The sequence below is a fragment of the Heterodontus francisci genome, chromosome 6, assembly GCF_036365525.1.
Source record: "Heterodontus francisci isolate sHetFra1 chromosome 6, sHetFra1.hap1, whole genome shotgun sequence".
In the NCBI taxonomy this organism is placed as follows: domain Eukaryota; kingdom Metazoa; phylum Chordata; class Chondrichthyes; order Heterodontiformes; family Heterodontidae; genus Heterodontus; species Heterodontus francisci.
The window spans coordinates 96,323,088-96,349,089 of record NC_090376.1 but is presented as its reverse complement, the minus strand read 5'-3'; the positions used below and the strand labels follow the sequence as shown (position 1 = coordinate 96,349,089).

Below are 26,002 nucleotides of genomic sequence, written 5' to 3'. Positions count from 1 at the left end.
AGGTGGGACTTCCTGCCTCAGAGAGGTGGCAGTTCAAATCCAAGGCCAATTAAGGGCCTTGGGGGCATAAAATCCCAGTGTGACTCCCCATGCCCAATGGAGGCGGACTCACCCCCGACTTTTTGAGAATACTGAGAGGTGTAGAGGAAGGCGGTACAGTGGCGCAGTGGTTAGCACCGCAGCCTCACAGCTCCAGCGACCTGGGTTCAATTCTGGGTACTGCCTGTGTGGAGTTTGCAAGTTCTCCCTGTGTCTGCGTGGGTTTCCTCCGGGTGCTCCGGTTTCCTCCCACAAGCCAAAGACTTGCTGGTTGATAGGTTAATTGGCCATTATAAATTGCCCTTAGTATAGGTAGGTGGTAGGGAAATATAGGGACAGGTGGGGATGTGGTAGGAATATGGAATTAGTGTAGGATTAGTATCAATGGGTGGTTGATGGTCGGCACAGACTCGGTGGGCCGAAGGGCCTGTTTCAGTGCTGTATCTCTGTAACTGTAACTGAAGTGAGGGACCTTGGTGTGACTGTCCACAGATCCCTGATGGTAGCAGGATAGATTGATAAGGTGGTTAAAAAGGCATATGGAATCCTTTATTAGCCAAGGTTATGCTGGAAATGTATAAATCATTGGAACACAACTTGAGTACTGTGTGCAGTTCTGGTCACCTCATTACAGAAAGGAGGGAATTGCACGAGAGAGGGTACAGAGGAGATTTACGAGGATGTTGCTGGGACTGGAAAAATGCAGCTATAAGAGAATGATTGGGTAGGCTGGGGTTCTCCTTGGAACAGAGAAGGCTGAGGGGAGATTTGATTGAAATGTACAAAATTGTGAGGGGCCTAGATAGAGTGGATGTGAAGGGCCTATTTACCTTAGCAGACTAGGGGGCATAGATTTAAAGTGATTGGTAGAAAGATTTGAGGGAAGATGAGAAATAAAATTCACCCAGAGGGTGGTGGGGGTCTGGAACTCACTGCCTGAAAAGGTTTTTTTTCATTTATTCATGGGATATGTGTGTCGCTGGTGAGGACAGTATTTATTGCCCATCCATAATTGCCCTTGAGAAGGTGGTGGTGAGCCGCCTTCTTGAACTGCTGCAGTCCATGTGGGGTAGGTACACCCACAGTGCTGTTAGGAAGGGAGTTCCAGGATTTTGACCCAGCGATGGTGAAGGACCGGTGATATTGTTCCAAGTCAGGATGGTGTGTGGCTTGGAGGGGAACTTGCAGGTGATGATGTTCCCATACATCTGCTGCCCTTGTCCTTCCAGGTGGTAGAGGTCACGGGTTTGGAAGGTGCTGTCTAAAGAGCCTTGGTGCATAGCTGCAGTGCATCTTGTAGATGGTACACACTGCTGCCACTGTTCGTCAGTGGTGGAGGGAGTGAATGTTTGTGCCAATCAAATGGGCTACTCTGTCCTGGATGGTGTCGAGCTTCTTGAGTGTTGTTGGAGCTGCACCAATCCAGGCAAGTGGAGAGTATTCCATCACACTCCTGGCTTGTGCCTTGTAGATGGTGGACAGGCATTGGGGAGCCAGGAGGTGAGTCACTCGCCGCAGGATTCCTAGCCTCTGACCTGCTCTTGTAACCATGGTATTTATATGGCTACTCCAGTTGTGTTTCTGGTCAATGGTCACCGCCAGGATGTTGATAGTGGGGGATTCAGCAATCGTATTGCCATTGAATGTTATGAGGAGATGGTTAGATTCTCTCTTATTTGAGATAGTCATTGCCTGGCACTTGTGTGGCGCAAGTGTTACTTGCCACATATCAGTCCAAGCCTGGATATTGTCCATATCTGCATTTCTACACAGACTGTTTCAGTATCTGAGGAGTCACGAATGGTGCTGAACATTGTACAATCATCAGCGAACATCCCCACTTCTGACCTTATGATTGAAGGAAGGTCATTGATGAAGCAGCTGAAGATGGTTGGGCCTAGGACACTACCCTGAGGAACTCCTGCAGTGATGTCCTGGAGCTCAGATGATTGACCTCCAACAACCACAACCATCTTCCTTTGTGCTCGGTATGACTCCAACCAGCAGAGAGTTTTCCCCCTGTTTCCCATTGTCTCCAGTTTTGCCAGGGCTCCTTGATGCCATAGTTGGTCAGATGCTGTCTTGATGTCAAGGGCGTCACTTTCAACTCACCTTGAGTTCAGCCCTTTTGCCCATATTTGAACCAAGGCTGTAATGAGATCAGGAGCTGAGTGGCCCTGGTGGAACCCAAACTGAGCGTCACTGAGCAGGTTATTGCTGAGTAAGTGCCACTTGAAAGCACTCTCAACAACACCTTCCGTCACTTTGCTGATGATCGAGAGTTGACTGATGGGGCAATAATTGGCTGAGCTGGATTTGTCCTGCTTTTTGTGTACAGGACATAACTGGGCAATTTTCCACATTGCCGGGTTGGTGCCAGTGTTGTAGCTGTACTGGAACATCTGCGCTAGGGTCGTGGCAAGTTCTGGAGCACAGGTCTTCAGTACTATTGATGGAATGTTGTCAGAGCCCTTTGCAGTATCCAGTGCCTCAGTCGTTTCCTGATATCATGCGGAGTGAATCGAATTGGCTGAAGTCTGGCATCTGTGATGCTGGGGACCTCAGGAGGAGGCCGAGATGGATCATCAACTTGGCACTTCTGGCTGAAGATTGTTGCAAATGCTTCAGCCTTATCTTTTGCACTGATGTGCTGGGCTCCCTCATTATTGAGAATGGGGATATTTGTGGAGTCACCTCCTCCAGTTAGTTGTTTAATTGTCCACCACCATTCATGACTGGATGTGGCACGTCTGCAGAACTTAGATCTGATCTGTTGCTTGTGGGGTCGCATAGCTCTGCCTGTCGCATGCTGCTTACGCAGTTTGGCACGCAAGTAGTCCTGGGTTGTAGCTTCACCAGGTTGACACCTCATTTTGAGGTATGCCTGGTGTTGCTCCTGGCATTCCCTCCTGCACTCTTTATTGAACCAGGGTTAATCCCCCAGCTTGATAGTAATGGTAGAGTGGGGGATTTGGCGGGTCATGAGGTTACAGATTGTGGTTGAGTACAGTTCTGCTGCTGCTGATGGCCCACAGCGCTTCATGTATGCCCAGTTATGCGTTGCTAGATCTGTTCGAAATCTGTCCCATTTGGCATGGTGGTAGTACCACACAGCACGATGGAGGGTATCCTCAATGTGAAGACGGGACTTCGTCTCCACAAGGGCTGTGCGGTGGTCACTCCTACCAATACTGTCATGGATAGATGCATCTGCGACAGGCAGATTGGTGAGGATGAGATCCAGTATGTTTTTCCCTCTTGTTGATTCCCTCACCACCTGCAGACCCAGTCTAGCAGCTATGTCCTTTAGGACTCGGCGAGCTCAGTCAGTAATGGTGCGACCGAGCCACTCTTGGTGACGGACATTGTAGTCCTCCACCCAGAGTACATTCTGCACCTTTGCCACCCTCAGTGCTTCCTCCAAGTGGTGTTCAACATGGAGGAGTACTGATTCATCAGCTCAGGGGTGGGGGTGGGTGTGGGTGGTAGATGGTAATCAGCAGGAGGTTTCCTTGCCCATGTTTGACCTGATGACATCAGACTTCATGAGGTCCAGAGCCGATGTTGAGGACTCCCACAGCAACTCCCTCCCGTCTATATACCACTGTGTAAAGGCCTGCTCAAGTCACAAAAGAAAACCCGACCTGAACCCTACCTGGGCCGAGTCCCTCCATTTTCCCCCCCGAGCCCGACTCGACGCGAGCCCAACCCGACCACCACAATGTTTACTAACTTCCGACTCCCAATCTTCAGGAAGCCACAGCATGAGCGTGATGATGTCATAGAGACGCTCACTGCGCTGGCTCAGAGTTTCCCTGCTTGACGTTCCGGACTCGCAGTTCAGGTAAGTTTTTAACTTTTAACACTTACCTGCAATTCTTGCTGTGTGTGTCTGACCCGTACCCGGCCCAACCCGACCCGTCTTGAGCCCGAAGGCCAGACCTGGAAGAGTGGTCCGACCCGACCCGACCCGACCCGAACCTGACTCGTGTTATCGGGTCCTGTCGGGTTCGGGTCGGGTAGCAGGCCTTTACCACTGTGCCGCTGCCTCTGCAGCGTCCACCTCTACCCGGGGATGGGGATGGCGGTGTCTGGCACATTGACTGTAAGTTATGATTCCCTGAGTATGACTATGTCAGGCTGCTGCTTGACTAGTCTGTGGAACAGCTCTCCCAACTTTGGCACAAGCCAAAGTTAGTAAGGAGGACTTAGCAGGGTCAGCAGGGCTGGGTTTGCCTTGTCGTTTCCGGTCCTAGGTTGATGCCGGGTGGTCCGTCCAGGTTCATTCCTTATTGACTTTATAGTAGCTTGATGCAACTGGAGTGGCTTGCTCGGCCATTTCAGAGGGCATTTAATAGTCAACAATATTGCTGTCGGTCTGGAGTCACATGTAGGCCAGACCAAGTAAAGACAGCAGATTTCCTTCCCTTAATGACATTAGTGAACCAGATGGGTTTTTACGACAATTGACAATGGTTTAATAGCCATCATTAGACTAGCTTTAAATTCCAGAATTTTTTGGGGTTACTAGTCCATTGACAATACCACTGCCTCCCCCAGTAGTAGAGGCATAAACCCTTAACTCATTTAAAAGGTGTCTGGATATGCACCTCAAGAGCTGTAACCTGCAGGGTTACGGACCAAATGCTGGAAGGGGGGATTAGGCTGGGTTTTTTTGCCAGTGCAGACACGATGGGCCAAGTGGCATCTTTCTGTGCCTTAAACTTTCTATGATTCTATGATTTTTTTCATCAAAAATATTCAATTGGATTTGTCAAGCATGATCTGCCTTTTACAAATCTGTGCTGCCTCTCCATAATTAACTCAAACCTCTCCAAGTACCAGTTAATTTTTTTCAATTATTGTTTTTAAACCTTACCCACCACTGATGTTAAACTGATCGGCCTGTAGTTACACGGAATGTCTTACACCCTTTCTTGAATAAGGGTGTCACATTTGCCAATTTCCAATCCTACGGCACCTCCCTGTATCTAGGGACGATTGGAAGAATATGGCAAGCCCATCCGCTACCTCTACCCCCCATTTCCCTTAGCAACCTGGGATATAAGCTATCCGGACCAGGTGACTTATTCACTCTAAGCATATTCAGCCTTTTCAGTACGTCCTGCAGATCAATTTTCACCCCATCCAAGTACCTCTGTGATCTCTGCTTCCAATATTTTGTCCGCGTACCCTTCCTTAGTAAACACCGATACAAACTACTCATTAAGTATTCTTGCCTGGTGCCTCTAAGCATATATCACCTTCTTTGTCCCTAATAGGAGCCACCCTGCCTCTTAGTATCCGCTTATTATTTACATGCCGGTAGAAGATTTTTGGATTCCCTTTTATGTTAACTGACATATTCTCTCTTTGTTGGTCTTATTTTCCTCTTCACCTCCCCTCTCAACTTGCTATATTTGGCCTGGTTCTCACTTGAAGAATTCATCTGACATGCATTATACACTCTTTTTTTGTTTCATCATATTCTCTAACATCTTCGTCATCCAAGGAGCCCTGGCTTTTGTTCCACTACCTTTTGCCCTTGTTGGAATGTACCTACCCTCTGCCTGAAACATCTCCTTAAAGATCACACATTGTTCTGTTACAGTTTTTCTGTCAATCTTTGGTTCCATTTTACCCTGGCTAGATCCCCTCTCATCCAATTGAAGCTAGCCTTTTCCAATTTAGAAATTCTACCTTAGATTGTTCCTTGCTCTTCTTCATTGCTAATCTAAACCTAATGATCACTCTTACCCAAGTGTTCCCCCACAGACACTTGGTCTGCTTGGCCCACCTCATTTCCCAGCACCAGATCCAGCAATGCCTCCTTCCCATAATAAAAGCAACACCCTGCTTCTCTCTCCATAGATGCTGCCTGACCTGCCAAGTATTTTCAACACTTTTTGTTTTTATGCCTCCTTCCTAGTTGGGCCGAGAACATACTGGTCAAGGAGGTTCGCCTGAACACATTTCAAAAATTCCTCCCCCTCCTTACCCTTTACTCTAACATTATCCCAATTGCTATTTGGGTAATTAAAGTCCCCCAATATCACCACAGTATAGTTCTTGCACATCTCTGTGATTTCCCTGCAGATTTGCTCCTCTCTTTCATTATTTTTGAGGCCTATAGAATACTTCTTAGTACCCTGATCATACCTTTTTTGCTTTTCAACTCTGACCAAATGGATTCTGTCCTTGCCCCCTCAAGGGAATCCCCTCTTTTTAACACTACAATATTTTCCCTAATCAGTATTGCCACCCTACCTCCCTTTCCTTCCCTATCTTTTCTGAACACTTTATATCCTTGAATATTAAGCACCCAGTCTTCACAATTTTAAAGCCATGTTTCCATTATTGCTACTATAGCATATTCTCAGAGGGCTACCTGTGCTTGTCGCTCACCAACCTTATTCACCACACTTTGTGTGTTTACATGCACGCATTCTAAACCTGTCTATTCCTTCTGCTCCTTTCGAATATGGTACTACTTCCTTCTCGAGTACTATCCAATATTCTTATTTTATGCACCTTATTCTTCTTTTCAACTTCTATATGCTGGTGCCCATCTTCTGCCAATTTAGCTGAAACCTGCCCCAGCCGCACCGGTGAACCTCCCTGGGAGGACATTGGTCCCAATCCTGTGGTGTAACCATTTGGAAAATCTACAATATTGTATTTAAGCTTGATTTGTCATTACATATAGAATTTGAGTTAAATATGCCTATCTCTAATTTCAACACTAAATTTATTTTAAAGTATATTTTTTTCACTTCTAGGTACCTTTGTAGTGGTGCTGATGTAATTGCCACAGCCACATACCAGGCGACTGTGGCAGGATTTGTTAAGTATCTTAGTTTGAGATCAGATGAGGCAGCCCTGCTCTTGCAGTCAGGAGTACAACTTGCTAAAGAGGCTGTTGATGAGTTTCTGTCAGAATCCAGAAGTTTAGGTAAGTTTTGCAACTACTGTTAGCTTTTCACTTCAGAGATATTTTAACAATTTTCAGACTTGCTTTTCAGTTTCACTCCACAACCCATATTGTACAGGCTGAAATATTGCAAGAATTTTTTTCAACCAAACTGAGAAGCAAAAATGTAAATTTATATTTTTTCTACATGACATGTTGCTTTGAAGAATTACTTTCTGGGGCTATGAATTCCTCCAATGTCTGTTGTCAATTTTAGTATGAAATTTTAGCCAGTATTAATAACATTTACTAAAGTGAAATTATTAGTCCATAGTGCTTTATTTTTACTCAAGTTAATAAATAAGGTGTATTGGCACAGACTTGGTGCATTACCAGCTTAAAATTTTTCCTGCTTCCAAAAATTGTAACCTAAGCGCAAAACTTTGACAGCTACCAAATTCAGTTAGTGGAATGCTGAGAATCATGACCACTATGAATTCATTTTCTAATATTTTAGAAATAATTAATATTTATGTAATTTAGTGGAATCATGTCTTTGTTATTATGTTTAATAGACATTTCCATATTTTTTCTTTTTTTTTTTCAAATTTTCTTTCCTCCTCTCTTCAAAGCATTGACTCATACAGAGGTGTAGTACCAGGGATGTTTGCATTCATTTCTATACTTGGCTAAAGTGACTGCTATTAATGTATGAGCCTTAACAGTGACTGAGCAGATTATTTGATTACAAGGAGCATCACAGCCAAGCTTGATCTTGTCGTAGCCCAACATCCACATGCACACTTCTAGCAGGGGTCATTTAATAATGATCAGGAGTGGGAATGTTTCCCCAGGATATTTAAGTTAATTGTAGCATCCTAGCCACCACACTGGCTGTGACCAACTAACTTCCAACGGACAGGAGATTGAACCTGGGCACTTATTGATCAATATAACTAAGCTGCTCACTGGATAGATTTGCTGGCCTTTGAGGTAGCCACTTTCTACAAGTTCTTTCTGTAATGTAATTAATTAATTAGTTCATATTATCTTAGCAATAACCTGTTTAAAGTATTTTGTGATTTTAAGAGAGGGGAAAACCTCTCATTGCAGGTTCCATTGGGCCTTATGGAGCTTTTCTACATGATGGTTCTGAATATTCAGGAAACTATGTTGAATGGATGACTAAAGAGGTATCGATCAAATTGTATATAATCTTATTTCAATGACTTAGCAGGTAGCAATTTTGTCTTATTCAACAGCCAATATTTGTACAGAGTATTCTTTGCTGATTCATGCATAGTATCTATTTGAGTTTTCAATCTCTGTTGAAGAGACAATTGCAATGGTTATAGTACTGGACTAGAGGTTATGAGTTCAGTTGCCCTGTAACAACTTGTGAAATTGCATCTGGGAAGGGAACTTGAGGTTCCTGCCCACGCTATGTGGTTGACTGTTGATATTCTATAAAGAGCAATGGGCTGCAGGTGTAGTCAATACTTCCAGCCTTGCCAGTGTCGCCAATGCCCACAAAAAAAAAATTATCTGTGCTTTGGATAGAGTTTTACTTTGTTTGCGGTTTAATTTTTACAGTGAAAGGGGCCCTTTCCAAATTAAAAAGTGTTTAACAAACCTTAGAAGAAGAATTGTATTGTTTAGCCTCAATCAATTCAATAGTGTTACTGAGTTTCAAAAAATGAATACTGTGCCTCATGAACCCAATTGAGTTCTTTGAGGAAGAATGGTGGATTATGTTTTCTACTTTGATTTCCAGGAAGTATTTGATGAAGTCCCACATAGAATGCTATTGGATAAAATTAGATCATATGGGATTATTAGATACTATGCTGTATGAATAACTGGTTGAGATGTCATAGGCAGAGGGTTGACATTAGTGGAGTGTATCTGAATGGGACATGGTCATGAGTAGTTTCACAAGACTCTGTGTTGGACCATTGCTAGACATCATTTTCATTAATTATTTAAGTAAGGATATAAATGCTACCATTCTTAAATTTGCAGATGACATGAAAATGTATACAGGATAAGTAATTCAGATGCTATCACCAAGTTTCAGGCTGAACTAGATAATGGTCTGTGTGTGCTTGGCAGATGTCATTTAATGTGGACAAAAGTAATGTTATATATTTGGGATTGGTAAACCTGAGGCATTTTTAAACTATGCAGAGGTGTCCATTATGGATCTCAGATCAAGAAAGAGACCTGGGGTATTTGCAGATCACTCCTGAAAGGTGTACATTTGAGGTGGCTATAAATAAGGTTTTAGCTTGTATAGCTGACACCATCAAGTATAAAACAAAGATCACTGTAATTAGGTCATAAGAGGCTTTGATATGTTTACACTCGGAGTATTGTGCCCAATTTGGGACCCCACACACACTGAAGAATATTGAGGCTCTGTACTTTTGCGGAGGAGGGTGACAGAGCAATATTTCGCCTTAAGGTAGACTCAAATGTTCCCGTGCACGCTGAGCACATTTAGGAACATAGCAGGAGTAGGCCATTCAGCCCATCGAGCCTGCTCTGCCATTCAATACGATCATGGCTGATGATCCACTTCAGGGCCTTTTTCCCAGACTAACCCCATATCCCTTTATGTCATTGGTATTTAGAAATCTGTCAATCTCTACTTTAAACATACTGAATGACTGAGCTTCCACAACCCTCTAGGGTAGAGAATTCCAAAGATTCATAACCCTCTGAGTAAAGAAATTTTTCCTCATCTCTGTCCTAACTGGCTTCCCCCTTATTTTGAAATTGTGTCCCCTGGTTCTTGACTCCCCACCAGGGGAAACATCTTACCTGCATCTACCCTGTCTATCCCTTTAAGTATTTTGTAAGTTTCAATGAGATCACCTCTCATTCTTTGAAACTCTAGAGAATACAAGCCCAGTGTCCCCAATTTCTCTTCATAGGACAGTCCTGCCATCCTGGGAACAAGTCTGGTGAATCTTCGTTGCACTTCCTCTATGGCAATAATATCCTTCCTAAGATCAGAGGACCAAAACTGCACACAGTACTCCAGGTGCGGTCTAACCAAGGTTCTATACAATTGAAGGAAGACTTCACTACTCCTGTTCTTCTGCCCTTTTAAGTTACAGCTCATGCGCAGTTTGGAAAAATATTTAAAGGGTCTGCACACTTAAATGAATTGGCTGTTCATTACAATAAAAATAAATCAGAGGGAACATTGGTCGTAGTTTTCTTTTTTTGCCTTTACCAGTAGATTATGTGGTTAACATGTGGGTTAGTAATGTTGGGTGTTGCACCATGTCTGGTTGGGGCTGGCTTAGTTGTCCTATCTTTTTTCTTTCATATTTGGGGGTTTGTTTGGCACAGTTTATGTAATTTAATTGATTTTGTAAACAATTTAACAGTTTGTCAAATAATTTTCATAAGAATGGTATCCTTTTAATTGCTAAAAAGTTGTGTCATGTAGTGATGACCTATTTAAGAGTTTAATTTAAGCTTATTGATAATTACCTTGTTTTATGTGTTAATGTATCATGTATTAATTGTCAGTCTTACTCAGGCCATTGGATAGCTGGCGTGGGAAATAGAGAATATTCCACTAATGCTCTAAGCTTGGAGCCAGTTTTATCATCTCACTATGTAAAGCTTGGGAATGTAATAATTGGGAATGCTTGTTGCCAACAATTGATTCAGATGTCTGAAATAGAAAAGTTCCTAGGCAGAGAGAGATGTGGACGCTGGTAGTATAACTCACATCTGCCAGCCTCGCATTGTACTTTACAGTTGCTAGTCCGACACTGATACTAGTTGTGTAACTAGTCTCTTTAACTCTTTAAAGAGTTATTTATTGTCTATTATTTATTGTCCTAACATTCAAATTTTGGAGATGTTAAAAATACAAGGCTTTCTTTCCTAAAACATTGATCAAACTTACATAGTTCTAGAGAGGTAAGCATTTTGTTCATCAACTAAGGAGAATGAAGGTCTGGTTTATAACTTTTTCTGATTTATTGGAAATAGATAGACAATTTGCCTGATCATGTAATACAAACTGTTTTTTTGAGAAGGGAGATTCAGTGCTTGAGTTAAAATTGTAGCATAATTTTGTAACTGATTACCTTTAACTTCACATGCTTATTTATTTGTAAAATGATTTTGAAATGCTGTATAATCTTTTTATGGATTGTTGCAGGAATTAAAGGCTTGGCATCGACCTCAGATGCAGTCTTTGATAACGGCAGGAGTGGATCTCATTGCTATGGAAACAATTCCCAGTCAGAAAGAAGGAGAAGCTCTGGTGGAACTTCTTAGAGAATTTCCTAACACTAAAGCCTGGCTGTCATTTTCCATCAAGGTACTTAGACATAGACTTGAATTATTAATGAAAGTTAGCTTTTTTATTGATTTCTAAAATACTGTAAAAGCTTAGCGACAGATAGAATCTAATTTAGACTTGATGAATTATGTCAAACTACTTGGAGGAAGAGACTGAAAGGGATCCAGGAGTTCTTGTAGACTGAATGCTGACCATGTCTGGCCTATGCACAACCAACAAAACAAACTGAATGCTGAGCTATATTGCCAAATTAGTAGGTTTATGAGCTGAAGGTGATTATGAGGAAAGGTTTTGGGGCCTGAAATTCCTGGGGCTGGCAAGGATGGAAAGCCTGATTTTTGACAGGGAAGTGGGACTCATAAAATTTGTGGCAAAACATGGTTCTGCCCCATTTTTGTGTGTACACATTCCATGGGAAAATATTCTATTTGCTCCCCATGTCAAGGTGGCATATCTGGGGGATGGCCAAGGGTGACGGGGTCTGGGCTTTCTCTGGAGTTCTGCCCACTGTGACCTCAGTAAGCCTCAGCACAACACATGTTCATCCCTGAATGGCCTGGGGATACCTTGGGTGTAACGATTGTAGAGGTAAGCATTTAGCTCAACCTTCCAGCAAGTGGATTGTAAGCATCACTGAAGCACCAGCCCCAGTTATGCAGATAACCTGGACTCTGGGATTTGGAACACGTTTTCCAGCTTTGGGCTACTCTGACATACTTGTGAACCCCAGGAATTTGGGACCTTGGACTCCCTAAATGTGAAAGGAGCAGAATGAGAGGAGTCCTGTAGAGTTGCATAAACCACTAAATGGATTGGAGAAGTTAATCTTGCGCAATGCCTCAAGTTAAACTATGACTGCATGCAGGCCAAGAAGATATAGATACAAACTGGTAAGCATCAAGTTCAGGGCTGATGTTTCTTCACACAAAAGAGTGATACCTGTAGTGGCCTTCTGGTCAGCAGTTAGGCAAAAAGCCTGGTCATTCAAGATACAAATGCATGCTATAAGGGAGGGATGAAAGAACGAACGAAGAACAAGCTAAATGAGCTGAATGGCTTTCTTTGTCTTTCTATGTGATGTTTATAATTATGTAAATTGTTCCTTGGAATAGAAATAAATTGCTTACAGATGCTTTTTCTGGTTACGAATTTTCTTGGAACACTAAATGCCATTAGGACACAATTTAACAAAGCTTATTTTACACAGTAAACGAAAAGTTTCTATTGTGATGCTGCATCTCTTTTACTAGAAAATCAGAACAGGTGGGACAATGGAGTTCCCTGTGGCTATATCAGACTCACTGCGAGAGGTTAATACAAAGTAGTTTTCTTTTGAGCAATTCTTTCTCTTATGAGTGAAGTGCTCCACTGCTCTACAATGTTCCATCTGACAACCTGGCTAAGTGTTGCTAACTCTTACAAGAACATAAGAACTCATTTAATAATGAGATCATCTAAAGATAGGATTTGAAGGGAAATTCTAACTCCCTCCACCTGGCAGAAATGGGACTTGTAACAGCATCGAAATTGAGGTGATTGACTGAACACCTTGTTCACATTCCATCATCATGTGTCCTAGGGTCTGCTGGCAGCCTCATGAATCCATGCAAATAGATGACATACATAGAACTCCAAGACAATTTGGACAGCTTACTGTGCAGAGTGAGCACTGTGAATCCTTAACTCAGTAAAAATTGGTTGACAAAAGAAAGAGGCTGGAAAGGTAAATGTTAAAATGATTGTTGTGGGGCCAGGAGGAAGGACAGTGCTCTTCTGGGCTCCACAGGAATATAATGTGGGCTGCTAATGCTTCGGGCTCCCAACCTGCACAGTTGCAGACTCTTCTCCCTGTCTTATCTTTCTACTGGCTGGATAGGACCTCTGGGCTACCCAAATGGCCTGGAGATGGTGGGCTGTGGCAAGACATCTGTTCAAAATGGATTGGGCAGTTATCAACTGGCTAGTGACTGCCCAATAGTTAAAATACCTCCTTCAATTTTTTTTTATTATTTCACATGGAATTTACAATTTTTCTATTAGTGTTACCTGATCACCCTTTGGATTTTTACAGCTTTGTAGTGCAGTTTTTACATGAATTTCCTAATTTTTATTTCGAACTATGTTGCAGGATGAGCAATGTATTTCCCATGGAGAGAAGTTTGCTGATGCAGTGAAATTTGCAATTAAATCGAATCAGCTGGTAGCTGTAGGATTAAACTGCTGCACCCCTGATCTAGTTAGTCCACTCCTTGTTACTATCAACAAAAATATAAATCCAGAAAGAGGATGGATTGTATATCCCAACAGTGGAGAAAGATGGAATCCTAATACACGGTGCGTCATTTAAACCAACAATTGTAGAACCATTTTAGTTTAAGAAGTAATATAGCAATGCAGGCTATCTTATCCATTTGTCATTGGCCAACACAAATAATGGGCTGAATTTTACTGGCCCCTTGACGCCGCAGGTTGCGGCGCGGGGGCTGGTAAAATTCTATGGGGAGAGGCCCGTCTCGACCCACGATGTCGAGAAGGGCCCACCGCATGTTACCGGTGGCGGGCTCTTCATCTGCATATTTAAATAAATATTAATATGTAAATATATTTACCTGCAGGCGGCGGCTGCCCCACGCCGATTTGACGGCCGCCATTCGTGTTTCATGCGCCTTTGGAATTCCATGTGGAGTTCTGAGGTGAGAACCTGGTGGGGAGGGGGGAGGAATAAAATTTTCAGGGGGGGAGGGGTGGGGGAGCGGGGAAAACAAATTTGATTGGTTGTGTGAATGGTGGTAAGGGGTTAGAGGCCAAATGTTAGAAGGTTGGAGGGGGGGGGTAAGTTCGGGACAGGAATAAAGTATTTTTTGACAATAAGTGCCAATTAAATGATCATTTGGGGGGGGGGTTGGGGAAGGGCCTCCACATCTTTATTAATTGTTAATAAAAAAATTTATGTACCTGTAAAAATTAATTCTAAGGGCGTAAAGCCCTTTAAAGATGGCATCTGTGCCTGCGCAGTGGAGCTGTTGCCGGGGACGAGGCGGCTGCCCCCTATATGTCATTGGGGGCGGTTGCTCCGCCCCCCTCTAGTTAAATAAGCCCCCACGCGTATTATTGCGATGGCTGCTTGGCTTCCGTGTCGGAAGGCCACCGAGTTCGCACTTATAAAATTCAGGCCAATGGCTCTATTTTTAAATCCAGTAAGACTTTTAATCCTGCTGAGTCTCTTCAAACAGGTTAGACCTGTTTATTTATGTTGGTTGCACAGTGGGAAATATTAATTAATATTTTTTCAAAAAGTTTAGCTTTAAATTAGGCTTTTGATTTGATGATTGGCTGCTATGCAGATTCCAGCCTTTGGTTTTCCAATAGTAGTGATTCCACAAGTTGAAAAGATTAAAATTCATTAATGTTATCGAAATTGATGCTCTGTTGCAAGTGTGATTATCCATGAAAGATTGAGAATTTCGAGATGTATGGATCAATGGTAAAGTAAAGCCGGGTAGATTGTGATTATTCTTTGCTCACTGCAACTAATATGTGCAAACAGAACTTGAACCGAGTGACTTTCATTGTACTAGACTTTCTGAAATACAGCAGCTTACAAATAAACCAATTGATGTCTAGTATTAGCTTGGTCCACCTTTGGAGAACATGTACAGATGCCACAGAGATCCAGCCCAGAACAGAGGGGAGTTTCATTGTAATCCTCCAATCCCGCTGCTCCACTAGTAGATGTAGGATAGTGAGAGCGAATTTCTACAAGACACAAGCAACCAGATCACCTAAAGGAGTAACTAACACCACTGAACCCAAGTAAATGCCTGCAACAGACCCAAGTTTTTAACTAGGTTAAAACTAAAAAAAAAGCCAACAACATTGTGTTTTAAAAATAGGGTGTAGAGAATAAAGAAATAATGATTAATGTGTACAAAGCATTGGTTAGGCTACAGTTAATGTATGCAGTTTTGGGCACTCCATTATAGACGGAGAATTAAAGCCCTATAAAGTGCACAGTATAAATTCACCAAGATAATGCCAGGGATGGGAAACTATAGTTATGCAGAGAGACTTGAGATATTGAGACTATTTCCACTGTAGTAGAAAAGGCAGAGAAAATTTAATAGAGGCTTTAAAATTATGAAGGGTTTGATAGTGAATAGGGAAAGACAATTTCCTCTGGCTTGGGAGTCAGTGACAACAGGGTCATCAATTTAAAATTCTTATCATGAGCAAGAGGAGAGTTTAGGAGAAATTTTTCATGTGGAGAGCAGTTGGAGCATGGAATGCATTGTATAGGGAGTGGTTGATGCAGAGACCGGTGCATCTTTTGATGAAAAATTGGATGAAGAGGAAGGTACAGGGCTATGGGGAAAGAAAGGGTCTTTTGGATTGCTCTTGCAAAAAGACAGCAAAAACCCAACGGGCCTCGGAAAATTACCCTCCTTTAGGAGGGGGTTGAAAATTGGGATCAAGAATCCTTTATTGCATATGTTTTACCCATAAATGGCAGGACGGGAAGAGACACCATACCACTGCAAATGGCCTCAATAAAATGAGTAGGATGATATAGGCAGTGCAATAACAAACTGATGAGATTGTTTACAATAATTAATCAGGGATGAAATTGAAAGAAAGAGTTCACTAGGATTCACTTCTAGATGGCAGTATTGCATTTTGACCACATTTAGAGTTATGATTAATATATTGTTTTACAGGATGCATTGTTGGATTATTTTCATGCATCTTTCTCGATATTTGGAAGACAGTGAGCAGTAGTTTGGGAAAATGCTGTACTGTGAAACCCACATAGAGAGTTGTAGAAAGTGATTTTCTCTGTATGCTGTATAATGCCTAGGTTATATATTTCTTCATGTTGTGTTCCAATGTCTTATATTCCCAGCTGGGAAAACAGGCCAATCAATAGTCAACTTACAAAATTTGCACTGGAATGGAAGGAACTTGGTGCTAAATGGATTGGTAAGTTTTTAGAAACTTGGGTTGTATGGCTATGATCAAGCAGACCGTAACAAAAACAAAATGTTTTGTGTCTTTACTAATCTTAAACAGATTTCCAGATTTTTAATTCAAGATTAATTGACACCTTTGAAAGAGTGATAGGTTGGCTCTTGAGAAGGGGGATTGAGAATTGTAGGGATATTAATGGCATTGCTTATTTTTGTAGGGAAGGAAATTTGTCCAATTCTGTAGGACAGTCCTTGCATAGTTCAATTTCCACCTGTGAGCATAGGCAATATATTTCTAGCAATGACTTCTCTTCCTTATCTAACTGCTGCTTCTCTACAACAGTCGTCTGCAGGCACAAGGTGAGCTTTCACACATACATTGATTATAGACAACTCCACCTGTCTACAAATCTCTCAAGCCCTTAAATGTAAATCAAAGCAAATAGTGCATTAATACTAGATAATCTTTCCACTGCATAGAAAATCTGTACATCTAAAAAGTTAGACATGTATTTTTATTCCATTTCTGTTTCCAGCTTCTACATTTATTTTTTCCTTCCCATGTTTTTGCTAGCTACCCTTTTGCACATATAACATTTGGAAAAGCTTAAAAATATACTGAAAATATAAGATTGAAACAACTTCCAACCCCATATGTTAAGTAACCAGACACCTTCAGATGTTGACTGTAGTCCCTAACAAGAACAATTTGCATTTATATAGCATCTTTAACATAGAAAAATGGCCATAGCGCTTTGTAGAAGTGTTATCAGACAAAAATGGACGTCAAGTCAAATAAGGACATATTAGGTAGGGTGACTAAGCTTGGTCAAAAAGGTGGGTCTTAAAAGAGAAGAGGTAGAGTGGCAGAGGGGTTTAAGGACTGATAATGTGTGCAATGTTCTTCCCTTCCCTTTTTGTGAGTTCTCAGCACAACATCCGAAATGGACCAAAAGTACACCTTGCAAGTAATTAGAGCCGAACAAAAAGCCCTGGACTATTAACTATTTTTAAGCTACTGGAATTATTCCTGTGCCATTCCAAGAAGGCATCAAATGTATAACTAAACCAACCACAAATATTATATATATTTGAAATTGTCTGCTTGAATCTTTCTTGAATCTTGAATACCTTCCCCCAGTGTAGTTGGGATACCCCTCCACTGATCCCAAATCAGGAGACCCCTGGCAAAACTGGCAGACACATCTGCAGGCTCTCTTCCTCCAAACTCTCACAATGCTTGCAAACCTTGGAATCCACCACTTCCATACGTGGAAACACCCTCCCAATTGCTCCCACACTTACAGGTCCACACCCCACTACTCAGAATTCTCACAGACTCTGAGACTCGGCTGAATCCATCCTGATTGTAACACGTGGAAAAGTTACAGTTTTCCAATGTTTTCTGCATTTTATCTCTGAAAATCATTTCAGCCAATGTCTTACTGTTTGGTAGTTTCTGGCATGTCTCTTGACCCTGTTTTAAATGATGTGAGCTGCTTTCTGCTTCTTGGGAATCTCTTCCAGAATTTAGAAAATGTCACTTATAGCTCCACAAATGACACTTGGTGCACACCAAAGTGACCAAGTCCTTTATCTATTTTAATAAGGGGCAGGCCATTTAAGACTGAGATGAGGAGGAATTTCTTCACTCAGAGGGTGATGAATCTGTGGAATTCATGAGCATGTTCAAGACAGAAATCAACGGGTTTCTGGATACTAATGACAAGGAGGGATATGGGGATAGCGTGGGAAAGGGGTGTTGAGGTAGATGATCAGCCATGATCTAATTGAATGGCGGAGCAGGTTCGATGGGCTGAATGGTGTACTCCTGTTCCTATAGCCATACTTTATCATAATCTGCATTGTATAGCTTCTGTCTGGCTATCCTTTGAGGGAATTTTAAAAAATTGTTGTTATCTTGGGTATCTTTCCTTCCTGTTCCAGAGTAAAGATAAATGTATTTAATAAATCTCTCTCTTGATTTGCAGTTACCACTTTCCTGCTCTGATTTTTAAATGGACCAATATTTTGTTTATTGTATACATTTGAAGAATCCCTTGTTATTTCCATTGTTCTCATATGAATTTCTCTTAGGTTCTTATTACATTTGCCTTTCATATCTCTATGATTTGCCCAATCCTCTTGTCTACAAGATTCCTTATATATTTTCAAAGACTTTGTTTTATCCTAATGACATACTTAATTCTTCTACCATATTGGCTTAGGATGCTCTTTTTGAATAGTTTTAATTTTCTAGAATAAATTTCAGTTATAACTTCAACATTTCACCTTCCACTCTGTGATCTCACAGCCATTAATTTATTCCAATTAACCTTTTTCTCAACTAGTTTCACATTCCTTCTAAGGCTGCTGTTTTACAGACCAACATTTTTGTGTCAGTCTTTTTTTCATGAGCATTTCAGTTCCAACTGTATTGTGATCAGTGCTGGATGCTCCAGTTTCTTTCTTTTGTACCATACCTGGATCATTACTAATAACCTGGATGTAGAATAGCTCTATTTATATTGTCTGTTCAACAAACGAGGTGTGAAAATTTGCTCTTACCTATGGTATTTTGTTTTAAAGTAATGGATATATTTTGCTCAAAAACAATTGTTCTTTTTCCATAAATACATGACCTAGAATTAACAGCACTCACCGTTATTATGGAGTATTTTGGATGGCCGTTAAACTCAGAAATCTGCCCCTTCCCACAGCACCTTCCCCTGCAATCACAGGAGATGTAATACCTGCCCATTTACCTCCTCTCTCCACACTATCCAAGGCCCCAAACACTCCTTTCAGGTGAAGCAGCGATTTACTTGTACTTCTTTCAATTTAGTATACTGTATTCGCTTCCCACAATGTGGTCTCCTCTACATTGGGGAGACCAAATGCAGATTGGGTGACTGCTTTGCAGAACACCTCCACCCAGTCCGAAGGAATGACCCCGAACTTCCAGTTGCTGGCCATTTCAACCCCCTCCCCCCACCCCGCTTTCATGCTCACATCTCTGTCCTGGGAATGCTGCAGTGTTCCATTGAACATCAACGCAAGCTCAAAGAACAGCACCTCATTTACCAATTAGGCACGCTACAGCCTTCGGGACTGAACATTGAGTTCAATAATTTCAGAGCATGACAGGCCCCCCTTTTTATTTTTAGCTATTTTTTCTTTTTTCTTTGTTTATTTTATTTTAGTTTGTTTCTACTGTGCCTACCCATTGTTTTTTTCATGTTTGTGCTTGGGGCCAGGCTGTTCATTTTTCTGTCAATTAACACCCTCTCTGCACTAAGGCTTTGTCTTTCACCACACCATCAACGTACAGTTTGCCTTTGCTCCATGACCTTCTGGTTGGTTATTCTCTGTGACCTTGTCCTATCAACACCTTCTCTTTAGTTATCTCTTACCCCACCCCCACTTTACTTGCTTAAAATCTATTACATTTCTAATTATTGCCAGTTCTGATGAAGGGTCGCTGACCTGAAACGTTAACTCGGCTTCTCTCTCCACAGATGTTGCCAGACCTGCCGAGTATTTCCAGCATTTCTTGTTTTTATTTCATATTTCCAGCATCTGCAGTATTTTGCTTTTATTTGATAATAGTAAGTCTATGTTTGATAATAGTTAATATTTGTTAAGATGGATGTGTGCTGAAGCATCTCTGAGCTTTATTAATAATGCTGAAGAATTGACCCTTTTAATTTTGTATTTTTTTTAAATACCTATTATAGGTGGCTGTTGCAGAACTACCCCAGCTGATATAACAGAGCTACGAGATACTCTAAAACTGAACTTGTCACTTGAATGAGCTTCAAATATTGACAAGAGGAATGTGAATGCTGTTAACTTTCCTTGCCATTATGGAATATTACAGTTTGTTAATATATATACCATTAACCTATTAAATAAAGTATTAAATAGACTGGTTGCTTGGTGAGTTTGTAAAATTCTTATTCTGATGTACCGTTTAACTCCATGATCTAATCTCCAAATGGAAGAAAGTATACACTGATTTTTCAAAAGTTTTAATTTGGAATAATCCATAAGATGACTTCCCATAGCATGCAGATAGCATTTGATCAGATAGATCCCAAATGCACTCATGAATGAACAACATGTAAGTATTCGCTATCTCCAGCAGCAGCAAGTTTTAAATGGGATTGCTCTGTAATCTTAATTGCTTTTTTGCTGTTATTTCACTGTCTGTATTTCAAACACTGTAACCCTTGGAAATCATGAACCTAAACATAAATATTTTATTTTGTAACAGCTAGCATAATAGCATGTCTATCTTTGATAATAGTATGTGATGTATATTAATAATGTATATTATGATGGCTAGATTACTGAAAATAAAGCTAATTTCATGGTAATTTTCTTACTACATTTGAGTATCAGTAGCTCCATGGAAATTTATCATGAAATATTAATGTTTCAAGTTGTTGCAAGAGAAGCTTTATCGCAGCATCTTGAGAGTGAGTGAAGATACTGATTTTAAATTTTAGATGCTTGTTAAAAATTGCTAGCCTTGTGTAAATTAGGTACTCTCCCACTCTCCCACTGCCACAATCAGATCCTAAAAACCTTTAGGAACAGAGTGTCAGCAGCTGTTCCACTGTGCAGAACTTAACTCACACATGAAGAATGGCCACTTGGAGTGATCGTAACATGGGTTTGGATGACAAGGCCGACTTGATTTCATCTTTCCACAATACCAGTCCTACCATTTTCCCATAACAGCAATTAGCTGTCTCTTAAATGACTCCAATGTTCTGGCCTCAGTCATCCCTTCTGGCAACCTGTTCCATTGAAAAGAAATACTTTCTCCCTTTTTCTCTGTCATAAATTTCCCCTTCACAACCCGAACCTGCAATCTTGTCCTCCTGCCTAGGTGTATCTGAAGTATTGTATAATTTTAATTTCACAAACCCATTAAAGACTCTTACGCAAGCCCTATTTTATCAAGTGATTCCTCACAACTCTTCATTCTGAGTTACTTATTTTAACCAATTTTCTCTTTTCCTGAAGAAACTGACTCTTGCTGAGGTATTTTCAACCTCATTGCTCTTTTCTATTCCATCCTTGGGGTTTTTGATGGCTGCCAGTATTGCAGTGGCCAGAGCATTGTATAACTTTTTCGAGACCTCTAGAGATTTGAATGTAACTGATTTGGATCCTATTTGTTTTGTTTGTTATTCAGACATGTTGAGCGATAAATCAACTTATGTCCTTAGGTCTATCAACATCCCCCTGAGCATGCCTGCTAATTTTACTTCCAATATGCAGGACCTTGCAATTGTCAATGAGCAAATTAAGTTCATTAATCATCCCAGGCATAAAGCTTGTTGAGCTGTCTCTTAAGATATTGGTTGTCTCCTCTAGAGTTCTTAGCTTGCTGGACCGGGAGTGGAAGTATACTGCAGCAGCAGTCAGTGCCATCATAAGAATAAGAAAGGGGAACACCTGAATAGAACATCTGTTCTAATAATTTGAAAAAGCATCAACACTGCATCCAGGTAACTTACAAAGCAGTCTCTGAAAGGACTGTGTACATTGACCAAAGGGACCTAGCCTTCCCTGGGAATTTTTGCCTACCAGGTGGCAATACAAAGATGTCATATTGATGGAACATCTTGCTGATACAATGTACTGTTGAGCCATATTAGAGAAGCCTCCATTTGTTTGCTGGTCTCAGTAGCACTATTGCTTCCGAGCCAGACGATTGTGGGTTTATAGAATGTACAGACCAGAAACAGGCCTTTTGGTCCAACGAGCCCATGCTAGCATTTATGGTCCACTCAATCCACTCCAGAACTTAAGCATAATCTAGGCTTACATCTTAGTGCAGTACTGACAGACTCTGGCATTTCTAAGGAAATTCTATTGTCTATTCCCCCCCTCCCACCCGAATAATTTTCCTGTCAATTGAAAAAAGTGATTGGGAGCAATTGTGAGCTGGGGAATGCACATGTGGAAGGACCTGGCCTTTATGTCCAATGGCCACATATTGGGCTGGATTTTGTATAGAAGGGGGGCTCCCGAATCCGGGCTGTAAAGGCAAGGGGAACCCAGCCTCAGCCTTTTCGTGCCTCCACCTCCCCAAGATCAATCCGCTAGTCTTTTTACATTTAAGTTTCATGAGGTGGGATCCCTGTCCCTTTAAAGATGGAGTTCCCGTCTCCATGAGCTGCTAGCCAATGTGAGGGCTGGCAGCTCAGCAGTATTGGCAGTGCCACTGGGAGCAGTAGCCATGCTGGTACTGCAGAGGCCTTGGACCCAGTCCCAGCGCTAGAACCCTTGACCTCAGGGAAGTGAGGCGGGGTCACTGGGGCCAGTCCAGAAAGCCTTGGCAACGGAAGGCAGAGGTGGTGGTTGTGCAGTCCAGGGAGAGGCTTCCTGGGGGGTCCTCCATGGGGCAAAGGTTGCTCACAAAGGAGGGATGCCCCCTAGCCCGCAGGGCATGAGCCTCGTTTTATAAGGCGTTCTCCCCACTGATAATATCCCAGTGGCGGTGGGAAGAGACCCTTAATTGGCCATTATTAGGTCACTTAAGGGCCTCAATTGGCCTCTGGGCATGGAGACTGTCGTCAGTCTATCCCGCCCCTGGTAAGATCACTCAATGACGGGTCTTCCGTGCCCTATGATTCTCTGTTCCCCATTGCCTCCGAACCCGACTCAGGGGTGCTGATAAAATCTAGCCCATTAAATGTGCAGTTGCAAAAACACTCTGGCAGAAAACAACTGTGCTGAAGAATAATCTTTTGGCATAAACTACAGTTCCATCTCAAGCTAATCTTACAGAGATCATGCTAGATATAAACTATAAAGCTTCCTTTTGGAGACACCTCCATATTATCATGCATCATCATTTAGAAATCTATGGCTGGGTTGTAATTTAATAGGTATGTTCTAGCTAGATGTGTTGTCTCGATTGAGCAAAGATTAGTATGCAGAGATGGTTGAAATATTGCTTGCCTTGTTCAATTTTAGTTTCTCTTTGAATGGAAGAAATCATATCAAAGTGCCTCCTACCCACTGTTGCTGTCCACTTCGAATGGAATTAAAAATTATATAACAAAGTTACATTATTCTGTCCAGAAAGGGGCAGTCACAGCGATACTATACTATTAAGCATAAAAAGTATAAATGGAGTATATCCTGCAGTCCTTATGAGAATTTCCATTGAAATAGTGAAAGGCCACATAAGATTGGTGTATACCTTTCTTATTTATGTTCTAATAAGGTGTTATTGTAAATATGTTCCTGCTTAACTTAATGAAAGGAGTGATAACATTGCTGATAAACTCTGGCCTTTCTTGAACTTAATATTAGTAGCTAAATAGCCAGTCTCTAAGGCAGTTTTTCCACTTTGTGCATTGAACTGTACTCAAAATAGTTTCTGTACCACTATTTCCTCTGTGTAACTAACAATATTTCTTATGTGTGCCTTGCACAGACATCAATCCACATCCTGAATAAATTAGAAGAGCACTTTATTAATTTTTAAAATGTAATCTCTTAAAGAGATGATTCTATTTTTCTTTACAGTGGTTTCTGGAACATTTTTCTTTAAAAAAATGTCACTGAAAAATGGAAAATAAAAACAAGACTTGTCTTTGACAAGCCCTCAATGTGCTTATATTGATTTTAATTCCTACAGTTATGCAATAGTACTGTACACAACAGACTGACCTATGCATGACACATCATACAATTATAACACAGGTCTTCAACTTCACTTTTTGTAACACCTTTAACATCACTGAACAAATAATTTGTATACTTTGTTGCTGAGACCAATGTCATTTTTCTCAAACTTTTTGCAGACCACACTTTACATTTGTAATACCTACTTAAGTTCGGAAGCTAAAGCATGCCCGAGTCATTTTATGTCCCAACTAGTCATACCGCATTCCATTGAACACTGTTAAATTCATTCAATACTTTCTTCATCAGTTTCACTTTCAGGAGATCCACCATCTCTGTATTCATATAGACTTGAGTTTTGCTTCCACTCAGATGCTTGCTGAAATCCATCACTACTGTTCTTGTCATTCATTGATGGTTCATGATCATCATTTAAAACTCTTTCCAGACCAATGGCAGAATTACTGGCCTTGCAGTCTGATACCTTTGAACATGTTTCACATCTGAAATTTCCAATGTTCATCATCCAAGTGCTTAATTTTTGCCAGTTCGGTTTTTGAAAAGCTATTATGCAATGCAGGTTTCCACCGACCTATTTAGAGAACACATCAAACCATAATTAAGGCAATGATCATAGAATGATACAGCACAGAAGGCGGCCATTGGGCCCATCATGCCTGTGCTAGGCTTTTGAAAGAACTATGCAATTAGTCCCACTCCCCCGCTCTTACCCCATAGTCCTTCAAATTTTACCTTTTCAAGTATTTATCCAATTCCCTTTTGAAAGTTATCAAATCTGTTTCCTCCACACTTTGAAGCAGTGCATTTCAGATCAGAACTCACTGTGTGTAATGTTTTTTTCCTCCTATTGCCTCTGGTTCTTTTGCCATTTACCTTAAATCTGTGTCCTTATAGTTACCGAACCTTCTGTCACTGAAAACAGTTTCTGCTTACTCTGTCAAAAACTTCAAGATTTTGAACACCTCTATCAAATTTCCCCTTAACCTATTCAGCTCAAAGAAGAACAATCCCATCAGTCTCTCCATGTAACTGAAGTCTTTCATGTTTGATAACATTCTAGTATATCTCCTCTGCACCCTTTCTAAGGCCTTAAAATCCTTCCTAAAGCTTGGTGCCCAGAATTGGCCACAATGCTCCAGCTGGGGCCGAGTCACTGATTTCTCAAGATCTAGCATAACTCACTTGATTTGGTGCTCTATGACCCTGTTTATAAAGCCAACAATCAAATGTTTAGAGGTGTTCATCACTATGGCTTTTAAGTACAATTAAGCTAATTATATAGCTTTCACCCTGCATGAATTGTGATTAATGTTAAAGCATTCAAACCAAATTGATCCAGCAGCTTAAGTAGTTGCTATACTCGGTTCCCAAATGCAAGGTTGCAAATTATTAAAATTTGTTTGACTAGGTGGAGTGAATTTTACTAGTCAATATAGTGCTGCAGAAAAGGCGGCAAGGGGCATACCTATGTTTCTTTTACTAAAGACAGGCAAACAAGACTCCTGCTAGAGAAAAGTGTGTGGAGGGCAAGTTCTATTGCTAGTACTCAAGTATAATTCTCACATACACTCACACAAGAGTGTTTCAAGTTTAAAGTGTAATTTTTCTTTACCCCCTTTTATTTCGCCACCTCCAAAAGTTGTTTTTTTTCCATAAATACTCTTCCATTTGGAAGAACTGGTAAATGGGTCAAGGATTACTCCTAAGTATAAATTCAGTGCTGCTGGCAGGCACAGAGTGTGAAGAAAGGAGTTTGGTAACGGAGGGTGTTTGCTAAGGAGGGGAACTATAAATGAAGAAAAAATACATTTAATTAAATTATCACAATAAAGATGACAGGACAGGTGATGTGTCACAGCTGGAGTATGTGGGAGCTCCTGGATGCCATGGCAATCATGTCTGTAATAAGTGTCTGTGGCTTGAAGAGCTCCGGCTCAGAGTCATTGAGCTTGAGGCTGAGCTGCAGACACTTCGATGCATCAGGGAGGGGGAAGGTTACCTGGACACTTGTTCCAGAAGGCAGTCACACTCCTTAGGATAGGGTCATCTGTTTTGGTCAGTGGTCAGGGACAGGAAGGTGTGACT

General features: G+C 41.3%; 2 protein-coding genes across 3 annotated transcripts in view; one reads left to right on the top strand and one right to left on the bottom strand.

Moving 5' to 3' along the window:
- Positions 1 to 20,633, top strand: part of zgc:172121 (uncharacterized protein LOC337599 homolog) — a 31,221-nt gene extending 10,588 nt beyond the window's left edge. The window contains exons 3-9 of one of the 2 annotated variants that reach the window (XM_068034098.1): positions 6,819 to 6,991; positions 8,039 to 8,142; positions 11,136 to 11,297; positions 13,408 to 13,613; positions 13,895 to 13,972; positions 16,180 to 16,256; positions 19,981 to 20,633. In XM_068034098.1, the coding sequence (XP_067890199.1) occupies positions 6,819 to 6,991; positions 8,039 to 8,142; positions 11,136 to 11,297; positions 13,408 to 13,613; positions 13,895 to 13,972; positions 16,180 to 16,256; positions 19,981 to 20,057 (877 nt within the window). In that variant the 3' untranslated portion in view covers positions 20,058 to 20,633. The remainder of the gene's footprint in view (positions 1 to 6,818; positions 6,992 to 8,038; positions 8,143 to 11,135; positions 11,298 to 13,407; positions 13,614 to 13,894; positions 13,973 to 16,179; positions 16,257 to 19,980) is intronic. The other variant, XM_068034099.1, reaches the window with a different exon arrangement.
- Positions 1 to 26,002, bottom strand: part of ercc5 (excision repair cross-complementation group 5) — a 182,313-nt gene that overhangs the window by 86,719 nt on the left and 69,592 nt on the right. The window contains exons 10-18 of the mRNA XM_068034427.1: positions 24,186 to 24,488; positions 21,523 to 21,712; positions 19,972 to 20,058; positions 17,479 to 17,761; positions 10,698 to 10,773; positions 8,583 to 8,753; positions 7,882 to 7,966; positions 6,571 to 6,704; positions 2,152 to 2,360 (exon numbers count right to left, since the gene is read on the bottom strand). Of these exons, the coding sequence (XP_067890528.1) occupies positions 2,152 to 2,360; positions 6,571 to 6,704; positions 7,882 to 7,966; positions 8,583 to 8,753; positions 10,698 to 10,773; positions 17,479 to 17,761; positions 19,972 to 20,058; positions 21,523 to 21,712; positions 24,186 to 24,488 (1,538 nt within the window). The remainder of the gene's footprint in view (positions 1 to 2,151; positions 2,361 to 6,570; positions 6,705 to 7,881; positions 7,967 to 8,582; positions 8,754 to 10,697; positions 10,774 to 17,478; positions 17,762 to 19,971; positions 20,059 to 21,522; positions 21,713 to 24,185; positions 24,489 to 26,002) is intronic.